This window comes from Synchiropus splendidus, chromosome 14 (assembly GCF_027744825.2).
Source record: "Synchiropus splendidus isolate RoL2022-P1 chromosome 14, RoL_Sspl_1.0, whole genome shotgun sequence".
NCBI classification, from domain to species: domain Eukaryota; kingdom Metazoa; phylum Chordata; class Actinopteri; order Syngnathiformes; family Callionymidae; genus Synchiropus; species Synchiropus splendidus.
The window spans coordinates 15571977-15590256 of record NC_071347.1 but is presented as its reverse complement, the minus strand read 5'-3'; the positions used below and the strand labels follow the sequence as shown (position 1 = coordinate 15590256).

General features: G+C 42.4%; 1 protein-coding gene across 1 annotated transcript; it reads left to right on the top strand.

The window, feature by feature from the left end:
• Positions 1-489: 489 nt before the first annotated feature.
• rhcgb (Rh family, C glycoprotein b) lies at positions 490-7515 on the top strand. The gene is made up of 11 exons (XM_053885277.1): positions 490-809; positions 3430-3622; positions 3689-3839; positions 4419-4566; positions 4631-4797; positions 4860-4997; positions 6062-6198; positions 6272-6396; positions 6459-6532; positions 6666-6733; positions 7199-7515. The coding sequence occupies exons 1-11, from the start codon at positions 587-589 to the stop codon at positions 7230-7232; spliced, it is 1458 nt and encodes a 485-aa protein (XP_053741252.1). The 5' UTR covers positions 490-586; the 3' UTR covers positions 7233-7515.
• The last annotated feature ends 10765 nt before the right edge of the window (positions 7516-18280 follow it).

The window sequence follows — 18280 nt, the reverse complement described above, 5'->3', positions numbered from 1 at the left end:
CTGTGGGCTCCATGGAAACTGTTTTCCTGATGGTCAGTTGCTGTAGATGTATATTTAAGACTAGAACAACAAAAGCCTGTCCTTGAACTGGGTATCGCTTGACTGATTCAAACCTGTCGAGCATCTTCCTAATGTCTTGTGGGGCCCTGCATGGTTACGTGTTATTTACACTTAATGCATCACAGGACTGACGTGCAGGAGAGGAAACGATAACATCCCACCACTCACCACACGTGTCCCAAAAGTTTTCCCAGTGTCTCATCTTTGTTTTGGTGCTGGGACCAGCTAATCTTTTAGGCAACAGTTACTCCTTTTTTCTTGACTGTCATCGAAACTCATCGATAAAAGTTACAAACATCCCAGTGAAGTTCAGAATAACAGTCTCCAGCAGGTCAACATGTCAACAGCAGTACCCTCAGGTGCTGTGTTGGGGGCAGTGACAGTGGGAGTGTCCTCTCCAGACCACAGTCTTCCTCACGAGTGCTTAAGATGCTGAAGACACTCCATCTGAAGCCATCACAGATGATGATTCCTGCGCTCCTTTGATGGCTTCTTAACCATTTTTTACAAACTTTTTGGAAGCATCATGGGTGCAGTCCAGAGCTTCAGGGTTTTGTGCGACGGTACGAAAAACACGAATGTGCGTTTCAGTCTGCCGTCAGTGTGCGTGGTGTGGCAGACAGCCATGATCATTTTGTTTGGCGTCTTCATTCGGTACGATGAAGAGTCAGATACTCACTGGACAGAATACAAGACAGCCGAGAACATATCCAGTGACATTGAAAACGACTTTTACTTCCGATACCCAAGTAAGTATGAACCTGTAATATTTGTGTTTGTTCTCACTTGTTGCTTATTATTGCTGACAAAGATCGCTCATCTTTCCATCGTCCCCTGAGATTTGAGGATTATGTCGACTTTCAACCCTACCTTCACGTGTGCGAGTGCTTTTGTAATACACTATGGAAGACCCCGGTGTCAGTGTCATGGTGGAGAAATGGTGTTAAATGTCCAGTGATTGATGACTTTCTTGACACACCTTTTCAACAGGAGTCCCTGCTGAAAAGTCTTTGTTTACCTGCAGTCCCCTACAAGTGTTTCAAGTCCAGGCTTATTGTGTTTTTTTGGGGGGGGGCAATGGGACCTTGGGGAGACTGATGAGAGGTAGCTTTTACGTCAGCACTTTTCTTGTAATGTTTGCACAAAATGTGACCATCCACTTGCTGCTTATGAGCCGAAGCCCTGAAGATATTTAAGTACTTCAGTCATGAGTAATAAACTCTTCAAGGAGTACATACTGTACTTTGTGCCCAGAAAGTCAGTGGTAGGTATTACATAAGCATTATATCAGTATTACTGGGAAATTATAAACTACTCTTTTCGTTGATTCATCTTGTAAGACTCTCACTTGCATGCATGACTGATACATGTGTGGGGGCCAAACAGTCTTGTTTTACTGTCTCAGTGTCTCTTTTTTTCTCCTGTAATGTTTTTATTTAAGGAAACTTGCTGTCAGTATCCTCTTAAGAGCATGTGAAACAAGCAAGACAGAGTCCCTTTAAAAAGTTTTGATCACTTGAAAGGTTTATATTACAACGGTATGTTCAATAATAGTAAACACATGATTTTTATTTTTAGCTTCCGGTCATTCTCTTTCTCTTTCATTTTTTATTGCTCCTTATTTCAAACTGATCTTGTGTTTGTTGTTGCTTGCAATGCTTCACTGTGTCTGCATTTCTGTTTTGTTAAAAACATATGATTGCCACCTGAACGCCGACAAAAATACTTTATACAAAGAGACCAAGTGTGAAGATACAAAATAATAACTGGTCGTTGCGTTTTTACCTTTTATTCCGATGTTATTTGTAACCAGGTCCACTAGACTTAAGGAACCAACATTGAAATAATTCCAATCCACAATACATTTTTAAACTTATACTGCTTTATATACTGTAAATACCATGATGTAGCATGAACGTCACACTGAAGGAAATGATCTGTTGTTAGCTTCGTGGCTAATCACAGTGTGATACAGATTTGGATCTGAGCCGACCCTTCTCACCCTAGTCATAGACTGTTTAAAACGTTTTTTTATTTTATTTTATTTTATTTTATTTTATTTTATTTCCTGGTTGGTGGGTTCCCCACTGACCATGGCAATAAAGTTGATTCTGAAATACATGTACAAATTAGTTATATTTTAAACTGTAAAACGTGTGAAGTATAAGGCCAGTTGCTTCATTTTGTTTTGCTTGTGACTGGCAGAACTGTTTTTTTTTGATGATGTGGTGAGATGTTTCCTGTAGATAAAATATCTGCTAATGTCCAGCAAGCCAATTGCGGATGAGGTGATGAGGAAATGTACAAAAAAGGTCAGCTATTATTGTTTACATGAGGATTGGAGATGTGTTTTCCTCTATGATCGTCCACTGGCCATCAAATAAGACTGGGGTGGCATTGATCTCAATTGAGCTGCTCCGTAGTGGAAGGGCAAACCTTTTCTTTGCAATGTTTTAAAACACGAGTCTTTGTCCTTCGTATTGCCATATAAATCATGACAATTGTGATATAACTGACCCATTCCTTAGATGTTTTCCTTTCTCTAGCTAGGACTGGAATCGGTAGAATATTCTAGGTACTATGCTCATTGGATTTTGGAGTTCAAATGGGAAATATTTACTTTTAATAGCAGTTCTAAAAGGTGATCTATCTCACTTGAAGGTCATTTTCATGGTACCGAATCACACAAAAAGAGAAGTGCAAAATTCACTGATGCTGGAAAGAAGAAGGGTGATGAGGGTATAGTTCGCAGCAGGAGGAAGAAGAGAGTGTTACATAAGGTGCTAAGAGATCAGTCACGTTTCTCTGTGTTGTCACAACATGTCAATCTTGAGTTGCTGTGTTGCAGTAAATACTTTGTGTTACGTCCTTGAATCATGCTCACATGGCTTCCGCCTCTCCTCCCGTGTGCTTTCTTGGTGATGAGCAGTGTGACAGCACCTCTACTAGTGTTGAAGTGTCAACATTCTAGAACGCATTTGTCATGGAGTTGTGTAAGAAAATATGGATGCACGGCGGATGACGCCACAACTGGAGTTCATAACAATACATTTGCTGTAATGCACTTGATATTTTAAGTCTTCTATATAATGTGAATTTTTCTTCCGATAAAATATTGGCTGTTGTCAACAACTATTTTTATTATTGATAAATTACTGTGTTATTATTGTATCGCCATGCCTGCAATATATCGTATGGTCACTTCCTGTATCGGATCAGATTCCAGCCGATACACTTGATACATTGACAACACAAGTGTACGATAATGGCTGCTCCAATAGATGTGATAGTATACGGATCCTAACAGCCTTATGGCCAAACTCATGATTTATTATTGTGCTACTGAAGCATCACTCTCTTATCCTCCAGGTTTCCAGGACGTCCATGTCATGATCTTCGTGGGGTTTGGTTTCCTCATGACTTTCCTGAAGAGGTACAGCTTCGGTGCAGTCGGCTTTAACTTCTTGATCGCGGCCTTCGGCATCCAGTGGGCGCTGCTGATGCAGGGATGGTTTCACTCGCTGGACTACACTGACGGAAAAATTAAAATTGGCGTGGAAAGGTAAGGCACTACGGCCATATACAAGATGGTCCCGTTTTATTGATGGTTCTCTGCTTCCCACTCTAGCCTTATTAACGCTGACTTCTGCGTGGCTGGTTGCCTGATCGCCTACGGAGCAGTGCTGGGCAAAGTCAGTCCGGTCCAGCTGCTGGTCCTGACTCTTTTTGGGGTTACGTTGTTTGCAGTCGAGGAGTACATCATACTGAACCTCATACATGTAAGGAGTATTTTTTTTCTGTTGGAATTTATATGAACTGACAATAAGACCTTATTTTTTAGGCTTTTTTTTATAATTCAGCATTATATATTTAATGTCTTGTTTTTGTAATCTGTGGACAGACCACCAACTTTGCATCGCCAGTGGAGCAGCACTGTCTTCCTGTTTTGTTTAAGTTATTGGACAAAATCACAATATTACTGATATTACTTGACTACCTTTGTCAGCCTAGACTGGTTTGTACAGTGACAACTATGGATGAGGATGTAGCGCCTTGCCAAAGGACTCACTGTCAGGCTACCAGTGATGTGTTGCCATGAAACAACATTTTACAGGAGACAGTGCCACCTGGTGGCCTCTGAAAATTAGGACACTGTTTCATGAAGCTTCATAAACACATCACTCGTGCTAAGGTTGCCATCCAGTGAGCCCTTTGTATTCTATCTTTGAGGTTATGGCTCTATTTTCATCGTACTCATCGTACTGTGGTTCGTCCATGGTGAATAGTGTCATGTAAAACCTTATCTAATAATCCAGCTTTTAAAGTATTTTTTTGATTTGCATTTGTGTGTTCTAAAGGCTAGAGATGCAGGAGGCTCCATGGTAATCCATACATTTGGAGGTTATTATGGTCTGTCCATCTCGTGGATGCTCTATCGACCGAACCTGGACCAGAGCAGCCGCCTGCAGGGGTCAGTGTATCACTCTGACGTCTTCGCCATGATTGGTAAGTTTCGATAAGACTCCACCGTGACGCCTGGTGGCCCCCTGCTTGACCTTTGTTGTCCCAGGTACTCTCTTTCTCTGGATGTTCTGGCCGAGTTTCAACTCCGCCATCACCGACCACGGCGACGGACAGCACCGAGCAGCCATCAACACCTATCTGGCTCTGGCTGCAACAGTGCTCACCACAGTGGCCGTCTCCAGTCTGTTCCAGAAACACGGCAAGCTGGACATGGTACCCAAGAATCGCGGCCTCATTCCAGCGCAGCCCAGTTGTCACACGCTTCTGCTTCTCAGGTTCACATCCAGAACTCCACCCTGGCCGGAGGCGTTGCCGTGGGAACTGCAGCAGAGTTCATGCTGATGCCATATGGGTCCCTGATTGTGGGATTCTGCTGCGGCATCGTCTCCACGTTGGGATACATCTATCTCACGGTAGCTCTGGTCACATGACCTGGACGGTTTCATTCTGAGGCACACATTATTGGAACCTTTTCAGATGCCTGAGAAATATGATGTTATGCTTCAAGCACAATGATTTATGAGCAAGATGTTTCATCATATTCTTAATTTAGAACATGTATTCATATTATGAAAGAAGTAAATATCTGAGCACAGTACGATAAAGGAGGTACAGTGGTACCTCGTTTCTCGACCACAATCCATTCCAGACGGCCATTCAAGAAGCGATTTGTTTGAAATCTGAATCGATTTTTCCCATTACAATGAATGGAAAAAGAAATAATGCGTTCCAAGCCTTAAAATAGTCTTTTGTAGGAGTGAATGTAGAGTGTCTGCTGCAGGTGCGCTGTTCCTCTATGTGTGTGGCCGCTGCATGTGGGAGGGGTTGCCGAGTGAGTGAGGTCTCTCCAGAAGTGAAGAGGTGCCCGGTGCGTGTCCAGCTCTGAATGTGCGCTTCTGTGCAGTTTGGCTGTGACAAAGTCATGAACCAAGTCACGCTCTGTCCCAGACTCGCCTCATCCCTGTTCCAGCTCCAGCCCACAACAGGACATCAAACCCTGGAGTGGAGGTGTGGAGAGCGAGCACCTCCCCTGTGACACTCTACCACGGTCCAGTGTGGAGACAGGAAAGGTTTTACACCTCAATATGAAGAAAAAACAGTCAGTAAATGTAGCTAACGGGACACGTCTGCATACAGAGGCTGCGTTATACACAATAGCAAAGCGTGTCGTGGGTCAGCTGATCGGTCCGTGCATGTTGTTTTTTCGGGCTTTTTCGGGGGCATTCGAGTTCTGGATTTTGGTTCGAAATCCGAAGCATCAAAATCTTAAAATTTTTGTTCGAACTCTGATTTGTTCAAAGTCTGGGACGTTTGAAAACTGAGGTACCACTGTATATATCCTTGCATCATTTTTTTATGAATGTGTGAAAGGAAGGAGTTACTGAAAGGTCAGTGGTGTATCTAGAATCGTTGCAGTGCATTATGGGAGGGTGTGACTTTTTGTTGACTTGAAAGACATTGTGTGCATGTCCTCCAGCCATTTATGGAGAAGTACATGAAGATTCAGGACACCTGCGGGATCCACAACCTGCACGCCATGCCCGGGGTGATCGGTGGAATAGTGGGCGCTATAACTGCTGCTGCAGCCTCAGAGGCCGTCTACAGCAAAGACGGGTGAGGTCACCACACCGGCGCCTTTCACTTGTCTCATAACCTTCTATATACTGTATTCTCATGTTTTTTTAAGGTTGATACACACGTTTGACTTTAAGGGCGACTTCAAAGACATGGTACCCACGAAGCAGGGGGGTCACCAGGCTGCTGGTCTGTGTGTGGCCATCTGCTTTGGTATCGGTGGAGGCATCATCGTAGGTAAGAGACAGATTCAGCGTAGTCATTTTAGGGGGTTTTCAATCTATGGTTTTGTGTGTCAGGTTGTATACTGAGGATGCCGATTTGGGGGGACGCTGCGGACGACAACTGCTTTGACGACGAGCCCTACTGGGAGGTGAGTTTAGGAAGTGTCTCTGAAGTCTCTCTCAGTGATTTAACCACCGATATATATATATAAATATTCCAGTGCAGTGGGTGGTTTCCATTCTGAGCTGTCCGAAAACCCACTCTGTTTTCTCTGTTTCCAGTTGCCGGAGGACGAGGAAACCAGCCCACCTGTCCTGCATTACAACAACCACATGCGCAACAAAGAGATGTGAGTGTTTGTTTGTTGTGTTCTGGTCTCGGATGTTTGAGCCGCTCACCACACCAAACACGAGCTGCTGTTGATGCGGGCGGCGTCGCTGGGAAATGCTGCAGTTGCGCCTCTTCTTCTCTTGGTGGCAGCACAGCCCAGTTTCCCGTGACTCCAGGAGCATGAAGCGAGGAGATCGTGGCGGCTGAGGGAGGATGTGGGCTGCAGACAGCACGGCTCCGCTCGCGTCCCCTGTCACCGTGTAGACTGTGAAATGACGTGACGTGAAGCGCGCAGGTTAAGTTGACCCCTGTTGGCTCCTTTAACATTAGTGACCCCAGGAAGTCCAGTGTCTGCGGGACTGATCTGTGACGCGATGAGGTGAATGATAGAAATATTAGTCAACGATTCCGGGGCCATAAATATGTCCTCATGTTTGATAAATATAGGAGTTTGTTTTTAAACTTCTGTATCTGTGCTTGACAGAGCGGAGTCCAATTTCACCATGGAGCAGAACTGACGAGGCCTCGCCACTGCAGCTGCTTCTCCTGCTTCAGTTAATCAAAATATTGTGCACTTGAAACGTCAAATAGAACGTTTTCTTCTATTTAATACCAGGTACCAAGTGCTTTGTAATAAGTGGTCAACTATATCTGTATTTATTTGTGCAGATTAGATTTGAAGAGAAGCAAGCTTTTTGTTTGTGTTGCTTTCTAAGTGACTTTGTTGTTGTTGTTCATGATTTCAAATAACTGATGTGTATTTATTGTATGCAAAGCCTTGAGCTGACCTGTGTGTCCTTTCAAAATAAATATTAAAAGAAATTAATCTGGTGATGTGTTGGAAAAAGAAATGCACACCAAATATACACCAGCATTTAGCATGGTGGCCTGATATAGCTCAGTAAAATAAACACATCAATGTTTTTTGGTTAGCTGGCTAGCTTGCAAAAAGAAAAAAAAAGATATTTATCTTTTCTATCTTTGACTCTAATATCAAATACTTGATTTAGAGTAGATTAAATGATATATATTAATGATATATTCATATTCATATGTAAAAAAACATGTAAAAAAAGATATATATATATCAACAAGAGGGATTTAAAAGGGTTTTATGTTATTAAAAAATACATGATTTGCATGTTTTCATGTATTTTAGGGGGATGAATGGAAGGGTCAGACTGAGAAGCAAAGTTCATGCCCTTAATGCTTTTTAAAGACCTACTGGTGACCCACAACATGGCCGTGTCATCACCGTGACCCATGGTCAAACGGCTGGAAAAGTGTGAGGTCACTGTCAGGGCGCCACTCATGTATTTATATTTTTGACTAAAATTGCTGAAAAATAAGGAAAAGGTTTTTTCAATATGTTATGTTATCTTTAATAATAAATAATAAAGTTCATAGTATTGGTTTGTCACATTCCTCACAATAACAGTTTTGATGTTTTAATATTAACTGTTAATATTTACTATTAATATTGCACACACAAAAGGAAAGTGTAATTCAATTGTACTTGTACTGTCGAATGTAGACATAATTTATTCACTTCAATATTTGGAGTAAGTAAAATAAATAATAAGCACTTTAATCTTCTATAACTACATTTACATCAGTGGTAAAATCTGCACTAAACTTCGTTTTGTGGAACTAGTTTGTCACATTCAGATGGAGCAAACAGAAGAAAATCTCTGTTAAACAAAAAGCATCTAATCATTGTTAGTCTTTTTATCTTTCATAACAAAAAGAAATACATAATAAGCCACGATAAATGGAGCTCTTTTCAACGTTTTCATTCATTCATTACCTTTAACATTTAAACAATTTAAATCCTTTAAAATACATGTATGGCATCTTAAATAATTCCATTCTATGAACATGCATTTCATCTTTCAATAAGTCTCTGAGAGTTGACTCCTGAACTGAATTTGTTTCCCGTACTGATTCCATTTTAACATATAAACAATAAAAACAGATGAAACCTTGCTATTTGTGCCTGTAAAGATTTCCTGACATTATTTGAAAAGTTGTTGCCATTAACTTTAGTGGAACAAGTACCATTCCTCCTGGTACATGTCACTTTTATTTAATTTCTTCCCTTGAACTTTTCTCCTCCATAAAAAAAGAAAAAAAAACTTTCCGTCCCATCTCGGCCGTACGCAGCGCCTCATTGAGGCAGATTATTCCCACACATAGGTTGCAGGGAGGAATCCGTCTCCCGGCCTCCGGCTAACTAAGGCAAGCTTAGCGCTGTTTTCTTTTGTCATCAGTAACGTGTTTGAGTAAAGGAGGTAATGGTGCCACAAGTGCTCCAATTAAAGGAGATGCAGCCCTGCTGGGAAGAAAGCCTCCCCTAATGCCCCAGATACCCCTCCACTCTCACCCCAGCAGCCATACACACTCACCGGGCCTCCTCTTCTCATCCACGTTCCCGCCCCAACTTGGCTCATGTTTATTCATCAGCCACTTAAATAACAAACGCAGAGTTCTGCTCCGACTAAATCACAAGTATCTTTAGACAGTCGCGGCTCTGAACTCTGGTATGTCCATAATGGTTTGGGCTAAACTTTTAAATCTTTAGTCAGAACCCATGTTAAAGGTGATGTGGAAAGCTCAGGGAGGCGAGGGGGGAATGAAAAGAGGGAGGCACCGGCGGAGGAGTCAGAGAATGAGGCCTCACTTTTATGGCCGATGACTGACTGCCTGCCATCCAGCCTCAATCAGGATCTGTGATTGACAGGTGGAGGGGAGCCAAGGGTGGGAACTGAGGGGTCCTGGATGAGAATGGTGGCGCACAAAACGCACTTCCAAACAGAGGGGCCACAGAGACGCTCATTAATGAGAAAGAACATGCCAGCTAAAGCATGTGTTCTCTGCATGCCAGGGATGTTGCTTGTTGCTCCAGATTAGTTTGTAATCTTCCACCAATGCAACGTCAGATTTGCAGGGGACAACGTGGGAGGTCGCGGCGCAACACCTGACTCTGGCTTTTCTTCACTCTTTATAATCTGTGTGTGTGTGTTGTGGTTTGAATTCCGGCCCGGCTGTGTAACGTCTTCTTAGCCTGAGAGCAGTTGGCTTTTGTTTTCTCCCTTGTTTGCAACCAATACTCTGGTTGCCACTCGATCAATTCCGTTCTGAGATCATTCATTTTCCAGTACGATCAATGGAAATTTGCAGGACTCATGCTAGGATGGAGCCATGCTTGGACGGACCCATCCGGCCACCTGATCCACGCGTCAGGAGCCTGACAGGTTACAGAAGCTTTCTCCATCCTGGCTACTCTTGTCTGTACAGTATTAAATAAACACACTTCCCTTTGCTTCCAGCTCTCCTTCTAGAACAACACTGGTTCCCTGGTTAGGTATATTCAGAGAGCCTGGTGCCCTGTTGGACGTACTACCTGAATTCTTCCACCAGTTGGAGAGGAGTGGGCATCCCTCCCTTCTCCTGGTCAGAACCACGGTCCCTGACCTAGAGGAGCCGGTTCTTCTCCCTAGTTTGTTGGAGTATATCCTTTCTGGGATCAGAGTCTAGAGCAGAGGTGAGCAATTACATTTCCTGAAGGGCCACATTCGAAACAGTAACTGTTGTTAGGGGCCACCATCAAAAGGAAGACAGCGATGATTGCAAAACATGACTGAAATATATCCAAAATATATACTTACGTAACAAGGACAAGTTGACCTGTGAAGATTAAAAGTCAGTAAGGATCATAAGAATTCAATTCACATGCACTTAATTTGAATATAAATCAACATAACTATGGACCAGACGTTCAAGATTAAAAGGCAATTTATTTCAGCACATATTTTCAGTATTCCTTCATTGTATTCTGAGAAACAATAAAAACACACAAAAATGGCCAATGAAAAGAAGAAAGAACATGAAGAACATAACAAAAAGGCAGAAAAAATACAATGTATCAGTTATAGTTTGACGTTAAAAGGGCCACAAAAATGCAGGCATCGGGCCGCATATGGCCCCCAGGCCGCACTTTGCTCAGGTCTGGTCTAGAGGAATTAAGACCATTGGTCACTTACACGACAAAATGGTGGTAGTCGAATGATTCTTTTCTCTTCCAGGTTGAGTCACAAAGTTGAGGCGAATCAAAGTGCCGTCATGAAACATGGAATTGTGGTTCCCTCACTGAATATAAAACTCGATCTTAATTCAAAATTCAACCTTGAAAAGGAGACTTGGCAACAAGGAAACATGATTGTGACTTTAGTCATCTTGAGTTGCCCGACCCATACAGAGCTTTTGACTTCAGTCACTAAAGTTGCTGTTCCTTCGGGTCCATCACATGGTTCGTCCAGTTTCATCTCACCTGCAGCTTCTTCTTTCAGCTGTTAACGTGGCGCTATTCTCCAAATCCACAATTCAACGAGACGTGGTCGTAATCTGAGGTGAGAGGAAAATCTCGTAAACCCGGGGTTTAGAACAGCAGCCGCCCCGGATCAGCGGCTCCTCTCTGCTCCCGCTCCCAGGTTTTATATGACCGCCAGCGGTGCATTCAGGGACACGTGTCCACTCTTGTTTAAAGAGAGCAGTAAAAGGCCTGAATGAAAGCATCCACAAGTCCATAAATATCTTCATAAAGTTTCCTGGCTCTCTTCATAAACTGCTCAACATTCTCTCCAGTCCTTTGTCAGACGTTTTAACTGAAAATCTAGTGCAGTATTTCTGATTTAATAATTTAGATATTTAAATAGTTTAGATGGCAACAGGAAGGAATGGTGCGGCTCCTCCTGTGTCTGTTCTTCCAAAACACTTGTTTGACTTCTCAAATTCAAATTTACAGTAGATCTGAGCGGCAGAGTGAAAGTGAAGTATTTAAATTAAGATTGATTTGTAATAAGGAAAATGTAAAGTTACTCAGCAGAGTGCAGTACTTGAAGTACATTTTAATAAGTACACCAGAGTATAAATATAGAAAGCATACTATACCCTAAGCAGTATTCTCTTCAAAACGTCTTCTGAATAAATTGGAACAGTTTACTGAAGTACTATTTCAAGTATGCAAGTATACTCATCAATGCACTAGTCGTGTGCTCGGTATGTACTTCTTGTCCACATTTAGGTGAAGTTCAATACTTCAACGCTCTTGTTATCCTTCTGTGTATTTTGCATCCACAGGTGTACTTTCATTGATGTATATCACCTGGATGGATTACGGTCATACACGGCGCTCTCATGTAAACCTCCCAAAAGAGAAGAAAACTATTTCAGAGCAAAACTCTCCACTTCACCTGCCACTTAAATGAAACTTCTCAGACACAACTCAAGTACAAGTCAAGCCAAGTGTTGCCCTTCCTTTGAACTGTCCAAGAATCATTCAAAGGCTGTGAAGCTGTGTGTCTCCAGTTCCCTCAAAACCTCATGTTCTAACGGCTGCAAACAATTTGAAGAGCAAAATTATATGAAAATGACATTTCACTGACATTTGTCGTGAAGCTTTCACTTTAAAGAGATTCGGTGGTCACCAGTGATCAACCTGGAACTTCGTGCTGGATTGTAGGATTTCGGAACTCAACGGTTTTAACTCATTTATCTTGACAATTCATTCACAATTTATTGACTGAATAAAAGCAAACTTCTCAGCTACTTATTTCGTAGCCACTACTAGAAAAAGAAGAATAAAAATAACAAGGTCTCAATGCATTTGTCTTAAATTGAAGGACATTATATTCAATTTAGTTTAGCTTAAAAACCAGAAGACCATTTGTTTTTCTAACTTGTCTTGTGAGGTTTGATTGAGATTATCACTGTCTTGAATGCAACTTCAAGTTTATGTTTGAGACAATACTGCTCAGCATTTTGGTCAAAAATGAAGTTCCTAAGTTCCTTCAGTTTAGCTACTGACAATGTATAAAAATCAACAAATAATACATAAAGAACTGAATGAACCGTGAGCCTAGTACAGACCTGGACAAGTGCAGCCCGGGGGCCAAATCCGGCCCTTTGACTGTATTTATGTGGCCCTCCAGGAGGAGTCAGGGTAAAACTATAAAACTCACATTATTGTGGTCCCTGACATTTTTGTCTTAGGCATTGTTTTTTATTCATTTTTTTCTCTCGTTTCATTACTTTATTTAATTGTTCGTCTTTTTTGTTGCCTATTTTCTTTCTTATCCCTTAAAATACATCAGAATTGAAAGTAGATTTGGAAATGTATGAGACACATCAAGAAACTCTCAAAGGAATGTGGTTTAACATTACATTTTCTGTGTGTGAAAATAATGTGAACAAATAAATAGACGTTAGAAAGAAGAAGCGGATGTTTTCATAAATGATCAAACATGCACACAAAGATGTCTTTATTCTAAAAAAGACTGTTCCAATGTGATCACTCCATTGGCTGAAGGTGGGCGAAGTTTCCTCTCATACTAAATCACCTTTCTCTGTTGTGCTTCCATGCCAAGACTAGAATTGGCTCACTCTGTATTTCAACACACCTCTGCCTGTTCCCTTGCTCTGCTCTAGTCCCTGTGACCCCCCCTCGTCCTGGGCTGCCCCAGGTACCCCCAGGCCTCCACATGCCACTAACTGTCCACAGAGGCTGCTTAAGTGTCCCTATCAGACCACAGTGGAGAGGAACAGCAGATTAGCCATGATCCTATCCGCTCACCGCTAGCCCCTTCATACGCTCCGTTACACCAGCATTTAAAAGGAGGAGGGGACGCCATTCAGGGCCGTGATATGAATCCCAGACGTACGGACAAGAACAGGGGTTTTCGGCCCCATTTCACAGAAAAAGACCCCTATTCTGGCACCCTCTAGTTATGGTTGCTACGAGCTTCTGGGTTCAATGGTGGACTCCTGTTGTGTAGGGACAAAGCCCCTCAGTCATCCAGTCACGGTTGCTAGGGGATGCAGAATGTATGGGGAGGGACGGGCTGCTGTTGTCCCAGACGAAATGTCTCTCTTAAGGCGGGCGCGATGTGGTGATTGACAGGTGGCTACACGCTCCACTGCGGATCACCCGGGAGGTCTGGGGGGCCTTCTATCTGCAACACTGTGTGTGTGTGAGCTGGCAGGTCGGGTTGGTTGGCAGAGGGTGTGAGCACATTTTAATGTGTAGATATCAACGTAGCATTGTTTGTTACCTGCAGGGGGAGCTGACTGTGTTTGAAACAGCCGATGGATTTCATGAGACTAGTGCGAATTTCCCGCATGCTGTATGTTAGGACTTGGTCCATGATGGCTTCACTTTAACACCAAGATACATGAATGAATGAAAGGTTTCTCAGGAAGATTTCTCCTTCCAGATTCGTACTTTTATCAGGAATCAAGCGCGACAAACAGATTATGTGGTCAGGTCAAAGTGATCAGGTGAGAGCGCAGGAGACAGGTGAGGTGAGACAGGCACCACACGGAAGCTGATATCTGCTTTTCATGGTTTAACAGATGAATGAAGCACTGAAACCTGCTCGTTGTCTCCTACTGTTGCAAGAACCAGAAAAGACTTTTTCCATCCCATGCTACTTTCTCATTTCTGTCGACAGCGTGTGATGTCAAAGTTCACATTTTCACCTTTGCTGTACAGCGTCCTCGGCAACGACCCAACCTAACTCACCGGAGGAGACGGATATCAAACACTCTTTTCACTCTGTGTTGTCCGTTGTCCACGTGGATCGATCTCTCTCGTTCAGTGGGTCACTGCTGCTGCCACCATGTACTGACTGTGTGGCTAATGCCAAGACGTGCAGTGTAAATCTCAGCTTCAAGAACAAGCTTTACAAGTTTAACCATGTTACAACGGTAGGATCATTTATTTAGAGGTCTCAAAAACTAGCTATAAGCAGCCAGCTATACTGTAAAGTCAAGGAAAGAGGGCGAAATAATTTGACTGGTACCGAAACAAAGTAAGTGGGAGAATGAAATTCTACACATTAAACACCATGATGCCATGACAGAACCTGGGGGTGAAAGGGGTTAAAGCTATAATACATTTTAATATGTGTTTAAAGTTGGGTTTCTTTTATAATGGAAAGGGAAATTATGATTGTTGATGTGCTAAGAAAAACCAAAGAAAGCTACTTAAAGATTCAGTCCAATGGTACTTGGACTGTTTTGGGTTGCACGTACCTTTTGTCTGATGTCTTTGGTTATGACTGCAGCAATGTTCACTGTTTTATTTGTGTTTGTGGGAAGGAGAGATGAGAAAAGAGGAAAAGAATCACAGACTTGCAGTAACAGTCCACTCTTTATTCTGCTGTTATTATGTCATTACATTTTCCTCTTCAGTTAAGTGACAGCTGCTGCAGCGGTCTGAAGCCAGACTTGGTCCAACGCCTTCCATCCTCCTTCCCTTGTTCGTTCTCTCTCCTCCATCTCTCTTTATCCAGTTCTAGATGATTGTCTGCAGCTGTGTGTCCCGTGCTCCACCCGGTTAATCCCTAAATGGGTCCACTTCTGCCTGTGGTTAAAACAGAATTGGACCACAAGCAAATAGGTTATAAGCATCCACTTAAAACAATGTACCTGGAGCCACGTCGCCGCCCCTTTGTTTCACGCTAACCTGAACACTTTGGGAAAGTCATCCTGATATCCTCATTTTTTTCACGCTCTCTCAGGTGAGAGGGTAACAAGATACTGTATACACCTCAGGCTGGGGTTTCTTAAACTGGGAGGAGTCAAGCCACCCTATTGTTTTGGGAGCTGGTGCTCATGCTCTTATTTCAGTGATGACCAACAGCTTCTTGCTCTTACCATGATTTTTGCCTTGTTATTGTTTACATTTAGACTGTATGAGCTTTTCTATATGGTTGGTTTCAATAAAAAAAAAATCATCATTTTCAAATTTAGGTTAAAAAAAAGAATACATCAATTTTTAGCTTCCAAAAAAATGAACTTGGATCGGATCACTATCATCAAGAAGAACTTCACATGAAACTATGAAAGTTATTGCAAGTTTTGGTCCTATTTAAACATCAAGAAACAAAATCATGATCAAGAAAGAAAAATGGTGGAAAATGTCTGACTTGACATCTTCAAGTGAGCGGAAGTTAAAGGTTTTAACATTCATTGAAACACAGTTTTATACCCTGAGAGTATACCCTCAGTTTAAATCCTCTTTATGAGGTGTGGTCAGAGAAATTCCCCAAATAAAAAATGATATATAAAAACTAATATTTTTGAACCCATATTTTCAGTTGATTGAAGCTTCCTCTTTATTATGCATGACAACATTGCGATGAAGCTGTAGTAGAGCACAACAAACCTGAAAAGCTAGCTCTACTTTGAGTAACGTCTGAGTGTTTCGACGTCAGAGTTTGCTCTCATATTGACCCACGGAAGCATTGTTTACCTCTAATTCATATTCATAATCACCTCAACTCTAATTTTATTCATGTGAGATGTGATTTAATTCGGAGAGACAAATATGACAAACATCCCCAAAGACAATCTGACCGTAGAACCCCTGTAAATGTCATGTTCGACTGGTGTGATGCAAGTTTCAGCGTGAAAGAGAAAAGGCTGTTGTTTGTCGAGCTGAAGACAGAAGGTTGGTGTTAATCTGCATCTGAAGGATTAGTCCGATTATTTGTGTCTTTACTTTTCCGGCATCATGGGAACCCGTCTCTCCTCCAGCCTCTAGACACGTTTCCCCCTCCAGGGCCACGGAGGTGAGTGGGAACAGACAGCATCCGATTTGGGGGATGTAAAGGGGGTTCGCATGAGACACGGCCTCCCCTCACACAGACGTCTGGGACTGTCTGAGTTCTGCACTCCCAGACACGGAGCCCTTCCACCCATCAGATGCTGTCCGTCCCCCTCCACCCCCTTCCCCTCTCTTGACCGTGATTCTCTGTCACCGTGGTCCTCCAGACAGACTGGGGTCAAAGGTTAACACAGCAGTCACACATCAGACACGGTTTAACTCCCTTGTGTCCATATAAATACTGAATGATAAATCAGAGGAAAGTAGCCTGTTGGAATGTGGCTTTGAATTCCTGCAGAGGTTCCGGCCTTCAGAAATCCATGGACACTGTATTAAAAGAAATTGTGTTTTTCTGCAGGCAGGGAATCTAGCAGAAATATAAGCCTTCACCACTCTGTTTAGAGGCGGCCATTTTTAACATTTTACCTCTCACCCCTGACTGTGGCTGTAATCATTCTCAGCCAATCACAGGCGAGCACAAGGGGAACGTGGTTTTAAAAATGCCAATCCACAGTAGGTGCAGCTGCGCTGAGCCTCTTTCACAACTGAGCATGCTCAGAGCAGTGAGTGTGTGTGTCAACGTGACTCCTGCATCCTCTCACACGGAAACACCCCACGCAGATATACTCACAATCTGCACAATCTTCACGCCAGTTCAGTCAGCACCAGAGATTTTTAGCTTATGTTTGATCTTGTGTGTTTAAATGTGTTGAATAATAGAAGGAGCGACCAGTTATTATCACAAGTAACAGCAAGCAGAGCTCATTTTTAAAATACATTTCAAAATTGTTCTCAATATTTATATTCATTGATAAAGTTATTATCCATCATTGATCTTCCTTTGGATAATATCTTTGTTAGATCGAATGAAAAAAGAATCTGTCAATCGAAATATTACGGGATGAAGTCGAATGAAGTAATCGGAATATGCAAGACTGATCTCAGATCATAACATAGCAGCTCTTTGATGCCTTACCTCACATGCTGCCGTTGAAACTGCCACCTCACATTTACAGCCTTTCTTTACGTTCCATAGTCCGACAAGAAAATCTGAACCAAATTCACCGTTCACTCTTTCACTCTCTCATTCATTTCCCACTCAGTAATGCTTGCAAGTGTTTATACTCTCATCCTTCATCTCATGAATTCACTCTTCAATCTATCTGTTCACCCATTCATCTGTTTGTCAACCATAAATCCCTGTATTCATCCATCCACTCATTCGTGGTTCATGTTTCTCATCCATCCATTCTTCGACTCATAAGAATAAGTAACTTTGATTCATCCACTAAAAACACTCCCCGCCATCCAAGCGTTTAGCGCATCTCCCCACACTCATCTCTCCATTCACTTGGTCATTCCAGTCACTCTCCATCCATGCAGCCAACCTTTCCTGTTTAGTTCACTGTTGTATGCCATCCATTCCCTTTTGAGGTTTTTTCTTCATCCGTTCACTCATCACCCAACTTCCATTTGCTGTTCACCAATCCACCTACTTATTTAAAGTCCATTCATGCTTTCATTGATCAATCCATTGATCCATTGGTTCATCCGTTTGCTCATCCAGATCAATTCAACATCACCCGTACACACAGCCAACCGTTCATCCCTTAATCCACCCATTCATAGAGGTTTTTATTCATAGATGGGGGGGGCATCCTGACTAGCAAGTTACCCATCCACTGTTCATCCGTCTTTCTCATGAGCTTAACATAGAAACCCTGCATAAAAAATAAAAAAAAATATTGATATGAAGCAGGCTTTTTATTCCCTCTAGCCGCTGATGGCCCTTCATGAGGCCGCTGCTGTGTTTTGGAGGTACGATGGCCCTCAGAGGAGCAGTGGTGCTGTAGAGCAGACCATCATTAACACGACTCTGCTGCGTTGTGAACACACAAG

Excerpts from the sequence above, each read along its gene's own strand:
- rhcgb (XM_053885277.1), top strand. The coding sequence starts at position 587 with ATGGGTGCAGTCCAGAGCTTCAGGGTTTTGTGCGACGGTACGAAAAAC. Across the intron at positions 3,840-4,418 it reads TCATACTGAACCTCATACAT|GCTAGAGATGCAGGAGGCTC; the intron begins GTAAGGAGTATT and ends TGTGTTCTAAAG. Across the intron at positions 6,734-7,198 it reads CACATGCGCAACAAAGAGAT|AGCGGAGTCCAATTTCACCA; the intron begins GTGAGTGTTTGT and ends TGTGCTTGACAG.